This window comes from Chiloscyllium punctatum, chromosome 44 (assembly GCF_047496795.1).
Source record: "Chiloscyllium punctatum isolate Juve2018m chromosome 44, sChiPun1.3, whole genome shotgun sequence".
NCBI classification, from domain to species: domain Eukaryota; kingdom Metazoa; phylum Chordata; class Chondrichthyes; order Orectolobiformes; family Hemiscylliidae; genus Chiloscyllium; species Chiloscyllium punctatum.
This window is the reverse complement of record NC_092782.1, coordinates 36,522,304-36,537,618: the sequence shown is the minus strand read 5'-3', so window position 1 is coordinate 36,537,618 and position 15,315 is coordinate 36,522,304. Positions and strand designations below refer to the sequence as shown.

At 40.1% G+C, this 15,315-nt stretch overlaps 1 protein-coding gene across 2 annotated transcripts in view; it reads left to right on the top strand.

Moving 5' to 3' along the window:
- The window catches only part of cd36 (CD36 molecule (CD36 blood group)), a 39,002-nt gene that overhangs the window by 20,984 nt on the left and 2,703 nt on the right, over positions 1-15,315 (top strand). Inside the window, exons 6-12 of one of the 2 annotated variants that reach the window (XM_072562627.1) lie at positions 806-855; positions 1,334-1,403; positions 5,881-6,068; positions 7,832-7,950; positions 9,044-9,117; positions 9,926-9,980; positions 13,900-14,058. In XM_072562627.1, coding sequence (XP_072418728.1) covers positions 806-855; positions 1,334-1,403; positions 5,881-6,068; positions 7,832-7,950; positions 9,044-9,117; positions 9,926-9,980; positions 13,900-14,058 — 715 coding nt within the window. Of the gene's footprint in view, positions 1-805; positions 856-1,333; positions 1,404-5,880; positions 6,069-7,831; positions 7,951-9,043; positions 9,118-9,925; positions 9,981-13,899; positions 14,546-15,315 lie in introns of those variants that run through there. The other variant, XM_072562626.1, reaches the window with a different exon arrangement.

The window sequence follows — 15,315 nt, the reverse complement described above, 5'->3', positions numbered from 1 at the left end:
AGTAAATCTCCTCTGAGCACTTTCCAAAGCTTCCACATTCTTCCTCTAATGTGGTGACCAGAACTGTGCGCAATACTCCAAGTGCGGCCGCACCAGGGTTTTGTACAGCTGCAGCATGACCTCATGGCTCCAAATCCCTCTACCAATAAAAGGTAACACACCGTAAGCCTTCTTAACAACCCTATCAACCTGGGCGGCAACTTTCAGGGATTTATGTACATGAACAATGAGATCTCTCTGCTTATCTACACTGCCAAGAATCTTATCATCAGCCCAGTACTCTTTACTCCTGTCGCTCCTTCCAAAGTGATTCACCTCACACTTTTCTGCATTAAACTCCATTTGTCACTTCTCAGCCCAGCTCTGCAGCTTAACTATGTCCCTCTGTTACCTGCAACATCCTTACGCACTGTCCACAACTGTAATGACCATAGTGTCATCTGCGAATTTACTAACCCATACCTCTACACCCTCAGTTATTTATAAAATGACAAACAGCAGTGTCCTCAAAACAGATCCTTGCAGTACACCACTAGTAACTGAAGTCCAGGAGTTAGCTAATACACAAAGTTATTGTTCAGTGCAAGTTGCATGCACGCCTTAATTATGGATTTACTGTGCAGATTAAGTGGTCAGAGTGCACATTTAATCAGAGTTGTCAATCACAAAATGGACATATGAAAATCATCACCTTACTATTGATTGGCAGTTTTGTTGTAATCTACAGCCTTTTATTATCTTTTATCTTTTAACTAACCAATTTGATTTCACTGCAATCTGAATCATAACTATCCTTTTTTTTCAGAAAACTGACTTTCTGGAATGATTCATACTGTGATATGATCAATGGCACAGGTAAAGCTACCATTAAAACTACCATTATCCAAACTGTCTCAAAAAGACAACACTGAAAACTTGAAGAAATACAGATCAAGATATCTGTTCTTTGATCTGCTCAGATCCATCCATCTTATTAATATTTAGGAATCAAAGGCATGTGAAGTGTGGAAAATGCCAATCCAGCAACGTGGATCACTTACATTCTACCACAGTTAGAATCAAAAAGGCCTGTGCTATTAATTTTAGATGAGGTGGCAATTCTGTTTCTCATAACAAACTAACGTATAATATCAACATTATCATTTATGTTTGATTTCCAATGACAAATTAAGATCCATTTTATGCCTGTGAGTGCTTGAGTATAGAAAATCACAATTACTGTTCACAGTATCTACAAATTGCCCACAAATATTATGATGCTCACAATTGACCTAATATTTTACTGGGCACTCATTGACCACCACTTTTCATAAAAACATTTTTTTTTTGACAGATGCAAGCTCTTTTCCACCATTTGTTCATGATAAGAAGAAATTATACTTTTTCTCATCTGATATTTGTAGGTAATGTACCAATGAAAATATACATAAAGCTTGTATAGGACACTCCACTTGCTGTTCATATACATTTAGACCATCGTGCTTACACATTTAATGCTTAGATATGTATTGAACAGACAGATATAGAAAGGGACTTACCTCAAGAGTCAGGCCTCCATTTCTTGAGAGCTGCGAGGAGAAAGGGAGAGAAGCTGCCAAGAAGGTAAGTGACAGCTTTATAAACTTACCTTGTGAATAGGCGGAGCGCACACTGAGCAGGAGTGGGCATGAGACTGCTGAGTGAGTGAAGTAATATATTTGGGTGGTTATGTTACCCAAAACACTACTTAGGTAGTATCTCCCACCCATCCTGCTCCTCTAACCAAAACAAAGGTTCTGTGTGATGGATTGGTAAGGTAACAAGTTTTTGTTTTACTCTTTATTTTTCAATAGTCTTCTTTGGGAATTTAGAATAGTGGGATGGCAGTTAGGGCAGTTGAATGTTCCTCCTGCAGAATGTGGGAGGTAAGGGTCATCACCAGTGTTCCTGCTGACTGCATTTGTGGGAAGTGCACCCAACTCCAGCTCCTCAAAAACTGCGTTAGGGAACTGGAGCTGGAGCTGGATCTGGATGTACTTTGGATCGTTTAGGAGGTGGAGGGCATTATTGGGAGGAGTTACAGGGAGGTAGTCATGCCTCAGGTATAAGAAAAAGTAGATGTGTTACATTCAAGGGATGGAAAGGGAACCATCAGGCAGTGCAGGAATCCCCTGTGGCTGTTCCCCTCAATAGCAAGTATACCGTTTTGGATGCTGTTGGGGGAGACGACTTGACGGGGTAAACCATGGGGTACAGGTCTCTGGCGCAGTGTCTGTCCCTGTTGCTTAGAAGGGAAGGGGAGAAAGGAGCAGAACATTAGTCATTGGGGACCTCCATAATTAGAGGGACAGATAGGAGGTTCTGTGGGAATGAAAGAGACTCATGTGTGTTACCTCCCAGGTGCCAGGGTTTGTGATGTCTCAGATTGTGTTTTCAGGATCCTTGAAGGGGAGGGGGAGCAGCCCCAAGTCGTGGTCCACTAGGCACCAATAACGTTGGTAGGAAAAGGGATGGGGATTTAAGGCAGAAATTTTGGGAGCTAGGGTGGAAGTTTGGAGCCAAAGTGAACAGAGTTGTTATCTCTGATTTATTGCCCATGCTATGTGCTAGCAAGGCAAGGAAAATGAAGAGAGAGAAGTTGAACATGTGGCTACAAGGATGGTGCTGAAGGGAGGGTTTTGGATACCTGGATAATTGAGGCTCATTCTGGGGTAGGTGCAACCTCTACAAACAGTATGGTCTATGCCTGAACCAGAGGGGTACCAATATCCTGGGGGGAAAATTTGCTAATGCTCTTTGGAAGGGTTTAAATTAATTCAGCAGGGGGATAGGAACCAAAATTGTAGTTCCAGTGTCCAGGAGCTTGAGAGTAGCGAGGTCAGAAATATGGTTTCAAGATCGCAAGAGTGCACCGGCAAGCAGGAAGTTGGTTTGAAGTGTGTCTACTTCAACACCAGGAGCATCCAGAATAAGGTGGGTGAACTTACATCATGGGTTGTACCTGGGACTTTGATGTTGTGGCCATTTTGGAGACATGGTTAGAGCAGGGACAGGTTGTTGCAGGTTCCAGGATTTAAATGTTTCAGTAAGAACAGAGAAGATGGTAAAAGAGGGTCAAGGAAGTTTGAGAGGTAGTACGGGGTGAGGTTAGAAACAGGAAAGGAGGGGTCACCCTGCTGAGAGTTTTCTATAGGCCTCCAAATAGTTCCACTTTGGAGAGGAAGGGATTGCAAAGATGATTCTGGACAGGAGTCAGAGTAACAGGGTAGTCGTTATAGGGTCTTTAACTTTGCAAATATTAATTGGAAACACTATAGTTCAAGATGGGCCAGTTTTTGTCCAATGTGTGCAGGAGGGTTTCCTGACACAATATGTAGACAGGGCAACAAGGGGCAAGGCCACATTGGATTTGGTAATGGGTAATGAACCTGGCCAGGTCGTAGATTTGGAGGTAGGTGAGCACTTTGGTGATCATAACCACAATTCAGTTATGTATACTTTAGTGATGGAAAAGGATAGGTATATATCACAGGGCAAGAGTTATAGGGAAAAGGCAATTATGATGCGATTAGGCAAGATTTAGGATGCATAGGCTGGGGAAGGAAACTGCAGGGGATGGGCACAGTTGAAATGTGGAGCTTATTTAAGGAACGGCTACTGCATGTCCTTGACAAGAATGTTCCTGTCAGGCAGGCAGGAAGTGGTTGAGCGAGGGAGCCGTGGTTTACTCATGTCAAAAGGAAGAAGAAGGCTTATGTTAGGATAGACGTGAAGGCTCAATTAGGGCATTGGAGAGTTAGAAGCTGGCCAGGAAAGACCTAAATAGAGAATTAAGAAGAGCCAGGAGAGGACATGACAAGTCATTGGCAGATAGGATCAAGGAAAACCCTGAAGTTTTCTATAGGTATATTAGGAATAAAAGAATGACTAGAGTAAGATTAGGGCCAATCAAAGACAATAGTGTGAAGATGTGCGTGGAGTCCAAGGAGATAGGAGAAAAGCTAAATTAATATTTTTCATTGTTATTCACATTGGAAAAAGACAATATTGTCAAGGTGAACACTAAGATACAGGCTACTAGACTAAACGGGATTGAGGTTCACAAGAAGGAGGTGTTAGCAATTCTGGACAGTGTGAAAATAGATAAGTCCCCTGGGTCAGATGGGATTTATCCTAGGATTCTCTGGGAAGCCAGGGAGGAGATTGCAGAGCCTTTGGCTTTGATTTGTATGTTGTCATTGTCTACAGGAATAGTGTGAGGACTGCAAATGCAGGAGATCTGAGTTGAAGTGTGTGGTGCTGCATGAGCACCTGATGAAGGGCTTATGCCCGAAATGTCAATTCTCCTGCTCCTTGGATGCTGCCTGACCTGCTGTGCTTTTCTAGCACCACACTCCTCTATAGGAATAGTGCCAGAAGACTGGAGGATAGCAAATGTTGTTCCCTTGTTCAAGAAGGGGAGTAGAGACACCCTCCTAATAATAGACCAGTAAGCTTTAGTTTGGTTGTGGGTAAAGTGTTGGGAAAGGTTATAAGAAATAGGATTTATGAAAAGGAATCTGAAAAGGAATAAGGGCTAGTGAACATGATTTTGTGAAGGGTAGATTATAACTGACAACCCTTATTGAGTTCTTTGAGAAGGTGACCAAACAGATGGATGAGGGTAAAGCGGTTGATGTGGTGTATATGGATTTCAGTAAGGTGTTTGATAAGGTTTCCTACAGTAAATATGGACAAAATATGGAGGCATGGGATTGAAGGTTATTTAATGGTTTGGATCAGAAATTGGCTAGCTGAAAGAGGGTGGTGGTTGATGGGAAATGTTCATCCTGGTACTGCAAGAACCTGTTTTGGGTCCACTATTGTTTGTCATTTTTATAAATGACCTGGATGAGGGTGTAGAAGGATAGGAAAGTAAATTTGCAGATGACACTAAGGTTGGTGGAGTTGTGGACAGTACAGAAAGATGTTGCAGATTACAGAGGGACAGAGTTAACCTGCAGAGCTTGGCTGAAAGGTGGCAAATGGAGTTTAAGGTGGAAAAGCGTGAGGTGATTCACTTTGGATGGAGCAACAGGAATAAACAGTAGTGGGCTAATGGTAAGATTTTTGGCAGTGTAGATCAGCACAGGCATCTCAGTGTCAATGTACATAGATCTGTGAAAGTTGCCACCCAGGTTGATAGGGTTGTTAAGAAGGCATACAGTGTGTTAACATTTATTGGTCGAGGGATTAAGTTTTGGAGTCATGAGGTCATGTTGCAGCTGTACAAAACTCTGGTGTGCCCATGCTGGGAGTATTGCACACAGTTCTAGTCACCACATTATAGGAAGGATGTGGAAATTTTGGAAAGTGTTCAAGGGCGAGTTGCTAGGATGTTGCCTGGTATGGAGGGCAGATCTTATGAGGACAGGCTGAGGAACTTGAGGCTGTTTTCATTAGAGAGAAGAAGGCTGAGAGGTGACATAATTGAGACATATAAGATAATCAGAGGGTTAGGTAGGGTGGACAGTGAGAGCCTTTTTCCTCGGATAGTGATGGTTAGCATGAGAGGACGTAGCTTTAAATTGAGGGGTGATAGTTGTAGGATGGATGTCAGAGATAGTTTCTTTACTCAGAGAGTAGTAGGGGTGTGGAACGCCCTGCCTGCAACAGTAGTAGACTCACCAACATTAAGTGCATTTAAATGGTCAATGGATAAGCATATGGATGAAAATGGAATGGTATGTGATAGATAGGCTTCAGATTGGTTTAACAGGTTGGTACAACATCACGGGCTGAAGGGCCTGTACTGCGCTGCAATGTTCTATGTTCTAAAGGAAGGAATCTGCGACTTCTAAGAGCACAATCCCAGCCATTGGTTGTAATGGATAAACAATTTATTGATTCTTCTCCACACAGATCCATCTTTGCAGAATATGAACAGAAGCAAATTCTGAAGAATATTCCTGTTCATCGCTTTGTTGTTCCTCCTCAAGCTCTTGCATCTTCTGTTGAGAATCCTGACAATCACTGCTACTGCAAAGATATGAGCGTTTCAGAAAATTGTACCTTTGGAGGAATTCTTGGTATTAGTGTTTGCAAAGAGAGTAAGTGCTACAGGCTGTGAGTAGGTGTAAGCAATACCAGTGAAACATTTGCCAGGCTATAGCAATTCTGTTTGAAAATAATTATGAATCATTAACTTAGCTTGTTTCTTTTTTCATGTGACTTTCCAGTTGGAATTTTGCCATCAGATATCAAGGGGATTTTACAATGAATTTCAGTAGTTGATAAAGTCTTTCCTTCAACTATGGATATAGTGGAATTGGTTGATTTAAAGAAAATGTGCCAGATGTAATAGTCTATTTTGTTTTCCCAGATCAAACAATGAAACTACCACACTACATTTTAGCTACCTGCCACATACCACATATTAACAATATTTCTCCAGTTCTCCACAAACATTATCAAGTTGTCTACTGAACATGTCTGCTACTGTGCTAAAAAAGGTCCAATCTGAGAAATAAATGGTTCAAAAGCATTTCTTATAGTTGGATTAGCTTAAGGCTTTTCTGTTTCCTTGGATGCAAGTTCATGTGATCAAAATATCAGCAAACTTTGATTATTTGCGATCTGCATTTCAGTTCAGTGGACAGTTCTGTTTCTGTGAGCAGTTGTAGAATCTGTTGAGGGAACAGAAACAGAAGATCAATCTCATATAATGAAATGGTTCTTGAGCAGGTTGGTCAACAAAAACACCATTTCATTGAAAGAAGCCAGGTATGGTTGGAAGAATGGACTGTAGTGTTAAAAATACAAAGTACATTAAATAAGGCAAAAGCAAATTATTGTGGATGCTGGAACACAAATATATAAATTGTCAAGAATGATCAGGCTGCAGCTATAGAAGCAGAAGCAGAGATAATACTTATTGATGACACTTTGTCCTGACTGGAACGCATTATAGATCTAATGTATTATTTTAAATAAGGACAAAGACAAGCAAAAGGAAGAGTGTGTGGTGGAGATGGTATGTGCTGTGGGTCATGGTCAAGGGAGGAAAGGACATTGAGGATACTGTATAATAAAGTCCACATATCAGAAGCACTGGTGAGGAAGGTGACATCTTGAAAGCAAATGTGACAAAGGTGGAGAAACTGGGAGAATGGAACATAATCAAAATAGGAAGCAGATTGGGAGGAAATGTAATCATAATAACTGTGGATCCTATTAGACTTTGAGTAGTTATGAATTGAGAACCTATCCCCAGAAATCAAGATACAGGTCATTCTGTTAAAACGCGTGTTTCGCCAACACAACTTCGCTGTAATGTGATTGACGAATTGGGGATGCTTTTTCTATAGCATAAATTTTTAAAACATGTTGGCTTTGACATGATTACAGTGCCAATGCTATAACATGGGGTTGCACAAGAATGCAACTATGGTGTACAGAAGAACCGTTTGTAGAGATGTTGAGGAGGAGATGGACCAAGTGAGGAAAGTATGACAAAAATTGCATTGATACAATAAATAATGTAACAAAACATGGGATGGGTGAGGGATTTAATTTGGAAAAAATAACAACAAAAGAGATGGGACTTGGTCTGGAAGAACAATGGTTTGGATAGGCTAAAATGGCCATTCTCACTTTTATGCTTTTTCTGATCTTTTGTTCAGTCATTTAAAATGCAAACTGTTTACTTTTCTGTTGGACCACTGCCCAGCTTTCATTGGTTTATTAGTTTCCTTCTTTAAAATTAGCTGATGTACAAACATGTTATAATATGACCTAAATTCTATGCTCTGAGTTACTCCTTTCGCCATTCTGTATCCCATAACTGCATTATAATGGTATGTTTGAATTTCAGGCAAACCGATTTATATTTCACTCCCTCACTTCCTATACGCAAGTGATCAAATCGTGAACGCAATTGATGGGATAAATCCCAATAAGGAAGAGCATCAAACCTTTCTGGACGTGGAACCTGTAAGTGATTATTTCAGTTTGTAAAAACGTTTTACCTCCTTCATCATTATTTGAATGCATTTTCAATTACTTCCATTGAAAACAGTGAGCCATTGTGTCCTCTCAAGAAATAATTAATGACTTGGAAAATGACTGTAAGAATATCAGAGCTCAGCTGTTTTCCTCTCCTGATATCTTCACTGCCAGTAAATTTATCCCACATCCTCCTTCTAGTATTTAGCACTAAATAAAGCTCTCGCAAAAGCATTGCAAAACTGTCATCTGTTGAGGATTTTACTAATATTTTTCCAAGTAAAAGTTGCCATAATCTCACCAGAAGAAAGGGCTGCTCTCTCATGAGAGAGATAACTAGTGGTTGTTTAACCTAAGGGTCACCCTGCCTGAGGGGAGGTGAGAGGTTGAGAAGGAGAATCTTTCCTAGTAACCTCTACTGTACAATTTATGGGTTGTGATTGATGAAATATTTGTTTCAGTATGTGCAGTTGTAATTTATAATTAGGTGTAGTTTGCCTTTACAGAATGAAACTCCTGAGGGATGGTAATTTTCCTACAGCAACCATGGATCTCGAGGACAAACAGAGTTTTACTCAAGTGATCAAGGATTAACAGCACTTGTGAAGCTTATGAAGTGGAATAGTAAGGGATAGGGGAAATGGGAGTAACGATTAACACCTCATAGAGAACAAAGCGGGGTTAGGGATTGGGAAGTTAACAATTCTAAACTATGAAATCCGACTTTCAATCTACCTTCTTTTTTTAACAAAGGTGGTTTGGGAGAAGGGCCACGACACAGAGATAGAGCCACTTATTGTCTCTCAAACACGACTGCTGTTTTATGTTTAATACTTATGAGCTTATTTTCTAGCAATCAGGAAACTTGACTGCTGAAGACTAGAGCCTCAGAGAACAACTAATAGGACTTGAAAACTGTAACAGTAAAATACATATTTCACTCTGAGACATATTGTTCAGGACCATGCAGTCACTGAATGGATTAAATTATTTATTTATCTAATGCACATTGTTTACTCTTCAATATTTTATAATTTATTTCTCTCTGAATTATATCTTTACAATTTCTTTCTTTTTGCAGGTCACTGGATTTACTTTGAGAGTTGCTAAACGAATACAAATCAACTTAATGTTTAAACCATCAAACCAAATTAAGTACGTTTGATTTTTTTGTCTACATTATCAAAACATATACAAGTAATTATCCTAAAAGTAGTAGTATTAGAAATGTATTTAGAGGATAAATTAGTATGGCAAACAAGATATGAAACTTGCAGCCAGAACCTATGGCAAAAATGCATCAGGCAACATTTAGCAATTTCCAATCAGTCAACAGCTGCAATATCAACTTGTATTCATAAAACATCATAAGGTGCTACACAGAGGCTGAAATTCAAACAAAAAGCCAGTGGATGAATAATGAAAAAATATTTTGCAAAACCCTTTTTTTTAATTAGGCTGCTGTTTAGAAGTTAGTTGGCATGGGCAGAACTCCAATGTGAGGGGCTGACAGAGCTGAAAGTCTTCCTGCCAGTGGTGGGAATAAGGGATGAAGAGTCTATAAAAGGTCAGAGGGAATGGAAAGACAAGTTTGGGCAGGGTCTTGTAAAGCTGAGGAAGGTTGCAAAGAAAGTAGGTGGAGTTGAGTGATCTAAATACAAGATGATAAATTTGAGACTTTATAGCATTGATAACCACTGTAGGACTGTGAATATGGTATAGGGGGCAAAAGCAACCATGTAAGGGATAAGATACATAGAACAGAGTTTTGGAGGAACTGAAGGGTAGAGTCAATAACTCGACCAGCATTGTATTGGGGGATATATTAAAATAAAACACCATTTCACAGGCACACTACAAAAGTATTGATTTATATTGGAAACTGTTCAATTCAATGACAAGTTCATAGTTACTGAAAAGGGATGTTGCATGTTTTTTTAAACAGAATATTTTTTCTTTGTAGCATATTAAAGAATATCACGAAGCCAACATATTTTCCACTTGCTTGGCTTAATGAGGTAAGGGGACATTTCTATATTGCAGCTTTACAATCATAAACATCAATTCTACTGAGCAAGCTGTTATTGTATTTTCTGGTCTTAGTGATACGTAGAATCAGTACTCTAATATAAACAAGAGGAGAAAGTGAGGACTAGAGATCAGAGCTGAAAATGTGTTGCTGGAAAAGCGCAGCAAGTCAGGCAGCATCCAAGGAGCAGGAGAATTGGCGTTTCGGGCATAAGCTGTTCTTCAGGAATCATTCCTGAAGAAGCCATTCCTGAAGAAGGGCTTATGCTCAAAACGTCGATTCTCCTGCTCGTTGGATGCTGCCTGACCTGCTGCGCTTTTCCAGCAACACAGTTTCAGCTCTAATATAAACAAGTTTATTTAAATCATTCCAAAATGCAAACATATGAATCAAGTGCAGCCATTTAACCGATGATGATTCAGCTCCTTTAACAAAGCTGTGTTGCCCCTGGTTATTTTTCAGAGGGGTGGTAAACTCAGAGATTCTGGGAGGTCTAGGTTTGAAGGATTTTAGAGCCAATTTGATGATAGCAAACAGAAAATGACTCAGGCAAAAGGCTTTTAAGTTAAAAAAAAACACTTGTACAATGGAAGGGGCATGGCCGTCTCCCAGCTCAGCTTTTCACTGTTTTGGTTTGGTTTGTTTTTTAGCAAGCAGTCAGTTGTAAAGCTGCTGGACCCAAAGAAGCAGGTCCATGCTGATCCTCCTCTCTCTCTGAAACCTCTCCTGTAAGATCCTGTGTTTGATTTCGCCTTTTATTTTGGCAAAGGGTGTTTATGGGAATTGTTGCAAGTATTTGGAACAGCATCATTAAGTTGGGATAATCTGTTGGGTTTTCAGATAGGTTAAGTTATTCCATATTCTGTTCTCTTTTGTTTGTGTTTCATTTGGTCATCTTGCAAATAAATTCTATTTTGTGTAAAACTAAATGGTTGGCTAATTGCGTCACTCCGGGAATATCCAGTTTACACCTGCTTAAAACAATCAGCAAAGTTAGGATGTACGGCTTTTTTATTGAAATGTTCTGAGGGGGTCTGGCCTGGTCCATTACAAACCACTCTGACCTGCTCTGTCATTCAGTAAAATCATGGCTGATCTGATTGTGGATTCAACTCCAGAATAGTTAACAATTTCATTTAATGTCAAATATAAAAAATATTCTTTGGAAACAGCATGTTTTAATCGTGTAAGAGTATACCACAGAATAGTAAATTATGTAAGCAAGTAGAAGAATTTAAACTCGCGAGTGCAAGACAAATACAGCACTGTAGATGTGGTAATGGGAAGATTAACTAATAAAGATGATGGTAAATTAACAAAACAAAAACACAATTAACTTAGAAGAAGAAAATAATCAATTAAATATTGTGACTAGACATATGTTTTTTTTTGTCATCTGGTTGCATTTATTGCCATTCCTGTTGTCTTGATGCTATTAACATTAACCATTCAGCTTGGAATACACGTGCATATGTTAAACACAAGAAGTGCTGTGTGCTTTTAAGCATGGAAGCATAGAAGGTAGGAGCAGGAGTAGGCCATTTGACCCAGTGAGCCTGCTCCATCCCCATTCATTATGATTCATGGCCCATCATTGAGCTCAATAAGCGAATCCCGCCCTCACGGTTTACCTGTCAAGCACTGGCTGAGGGGCCAAAGAGCATACAGCCAATTCAAGGTCGTGAGCAGTCAACTAGGCACAAAGTGAGTGAGTACTAAGTCAGCAGGCAAGGATCCCTGAGATGCGCTCTGTCTGTTCCATGAGTTGTGTGTCTGGACCTGCATACAGTGTCCTGGCAACAGCATTGCAATGAAAAGTGCCAGTGCCTTCTGAAATGCAGCATTGAATTGAAATGCTGTATTGTAAGTGGATTGGAGATATTCCATGAAATTGGGGCGTGGCTGGAATGTGTCTAACGTCAACCACCATGGACGAGGGATTCAGTTAGTCGCTGCCACAGGATTGTGCTCTGATATGTTGGTGACTGCTGTCCCTGATGGAGTCACTTGCTCTGACTTTCATGTCAGGAATTGTCGCCATCTTGTTTCTCGTTTATGGAAGAATGGGAATCCGTATATCAACTCGGTAGTAATGATGAGCTAATGGTAATCCATGGAAATGGATGCAAATATGTCTCTTGCCACTTGTTAGTGAGATTCTTGAGTTGACATTCAAAACTTGGTCAGAGAATTGGACCTTTATCTCGGGACATCGAAAATCTAATGTATGCTGATATCACCTATTTTCTAAATTGTCTTACTAATGCCTACATCTTTAAGAGGCGGAGAAGATTATGGCCCTAAAGCCTTTGAGATGATTAGTTGGGGGTGAAGTACATTAAGAAGAGAACAACATATTAGACAACCAAAGTAAACTGATATGGAATCAAAGATTGAAACTCAACTAGATTTATGTCAACAAAATAACAGAAATGAAAAAAAAGGCACTGAAGAGTAACAGAGCTCTGAAAACAGATGGTTTCCAGATACATAAGCCTGTACATCTGGGTTCAAGCTCCCCCTACTCCAGAAGTACATCATAATATCTCTGAACAGGTCGATTCGGAAATATCTGTCATTTCCACGCTGTAGGGATTCTACAGCTCCACAGAACTTAGTTGCAACTTTGCTTGCTGTCTACTGATAGAAGCCGATATTATAATGTACAATGCATTAAGAAGATTCTGAATTTATTTTTAATCCTAGACAGGAACTGTTGATGATGAAACTGCAGGGATGTTCAGAAATTCTCTAAGTGTGGAGTGATATGATGGTTATTAGTGACCTTATTATGGAAAAAGGATGATGTAGTACTAAGGGTACATATCAGTAGGTGAAATTGCTATGGATACAGTTGGGGAAGAGGAAAAGATTTAAAATACTGGGGGAGGTGAGGGTTATTTTCCTGGTTTCTGGACTTCCTGACATATTCTTCTGTATAATGACCTAATGTATGTGTATGTAAATGAAAGAGGCTTGAAAAAAAAACGTTGAAACAACATGGAAAAAAGACCACAACTGGAAAAATAAAATGTGCATTGAATGCATTAAAAATTTTTCAGTAAAATGACAGATATTTCCGAATCGACCTGTTCAGAGATATTATGATGTACTTCTGGAGTAGGGGGAGCTTGAACCCAGGCTTATGTATCTGGAAACCATCTGTTTTCAGAGGTCTGTCACTCTTCAGTGCCTTTTTTTCATTTCTGTTATTTTGTTTACATAAACCTAAATGAGTTTCAATCTTTGATTCCATATCAGTTTACTTTGGTTGTCTGATATGTTGTTCTCTTCTTCTATAGTGAATATTGATGTGAACTAATTATTCAGTTTGTTCTGCCATTACCTTAATTTCATTGAAAGTATAACTTAACAGCTTACAAAGCAACTGACAATCTCTTTATCTGCTGTAGTTGAAAATTTCTTCATGTTCGTTTTGATACCACTTGCAAGTTTCTTTTTCTATTCCTAGCCCATCTTGGCATCTTTTACTGTTCTTTCTATTTTGATAATTTTCCAGGATCTCTACCTTTTTTTGCTTGTATGCTTTGATGGAGTTAAGTTGCAGATCAGCCATGATGTAAGAGAATGACTTGTGGTCTGAGTAACTCACATTTCAGTGTTCAAAGAATTGTAGAATTAAATTGGCCATGCTAGGTTGCCCGTAGTGTTCAGGGATGTGTAGGTTAGGTGCATTAGTCAGAGGTAAATATAGGGGAATGGGTCTGGGTGGCTTACTCTTTGGAGGGTCGGTGTGGACTTGTTGGGCCAAATGGCCTGTTTCCACACTGTAGGGATTCTACAGCTCCATAGAACTTAGTTGCAACTTTGCTTGCTGTCTACTGATAGAAGCCGATATTATAATGTACAATGCATTAAGAAGATTCTGAATTTATTTTTAATCCTAGACAGGAACTGTTGATGATGAAACTGCAAGGATGTTCCGAAATTCTCTAACAATACCCATGAAAGCACTCGGAATTGTTCAGTTAACCCTGATATGTATTGGAAGCCTGATTGTCGTCGCATGCACAGTTGCTCTCTGTATAACTTCAAGCAATGGAAAGGTAATCAGAAAACATGCTGATACAGCTATTACTAGGATAAGATGAAAGTTACAATCTGGGCCTATGTCAAAAGTCCTCAGGAATGCCAGAAAAAAAGAAACACATATTGAAAAAATGATACGGATAATTATAGGAAGATGTAAAACATAAAATTCAAACGTCCACAATAAAGGATGTTTAGAAATACAACTTTCAGAACAGACAACGTTCTTTGAAAATGCAATTTGACCACAAAGACACCAAACATTGATTGCCATGAAGACTAGTTGAGTTCTCAGTTGTCCTGCTCAAATATGGTTGGAGAATCAGAGGTAAATATCAGATAAAGTGGAGGAGAATGTTCTGAAGCTATATTCAGATAGCTTTCTTGATTTTATCACAAGTTGATCAATGAACGGGACTGTTACCACAATCAATATTCAAAGCTTAGGAAAGCAATGACACTGTGATGTACAGAGGAACCTCGATTATTCAAAGAAGATGGGTGTGCACTATTTTGTTTAGATAATTGATTATTCGGTTAATTGATCAATGACTCTCCTCTGGGACTCAGAGTTTTCTGAAGTTTCCTTTTTACTCGTTCTGCCTGCCTTGCTTCTCTCTGTCTCAGGGATTGTTTCTGAGCAGACAGACACTTGTGTGTAAGGGACCTGCAGCATTGCTGAAGCCTCACCCTCCCCCCCCCAACCCCCCCCCCCCACCCCATCAGTTCAAGGGGATTAACATAGTGAGCACTTGCTAAGTCCGCTCCCCATTCAGGAGACTAGGCAACAGCACACTGTGCATGGGCACCCGCCCCCTGTCTGCACCCCCCCCCCAACCCCATCCACCCCCACCCTCTGTCTGCCCCCTCAACCCCGTCCAACCACACTCCCCTGTCAGCCCCCATGAACCCCCCTTTCACCCTCCACCCCCTCTCTGGGGGAGCCAGACTGGACACCAACAGTTAAGACTGCTGCTGTCTTTTAGAGGGTAAATCTCAAAATAGCGCACATACACATACACACACTCACACACCCACACAACGTTTTACTGCAACCTTTTGACAAGTTCCAACTTTTCCCTGTACAGGACAATGTTGGAGAGATTATCCGGGGAAGGGGGGTTCAGGGTACACGCCTGTGTAGAACTCCAGGGAAAGTGTTGGGAGAAAGAGAGAGGGTGGGAGTTCAGCCATTTGGAGATTGTGCCTGGAGTCCCATCGATGTCCAGGATTGTTCTCAGCAGCATTTCAATAAGCCAAGTTTATTTATTTAA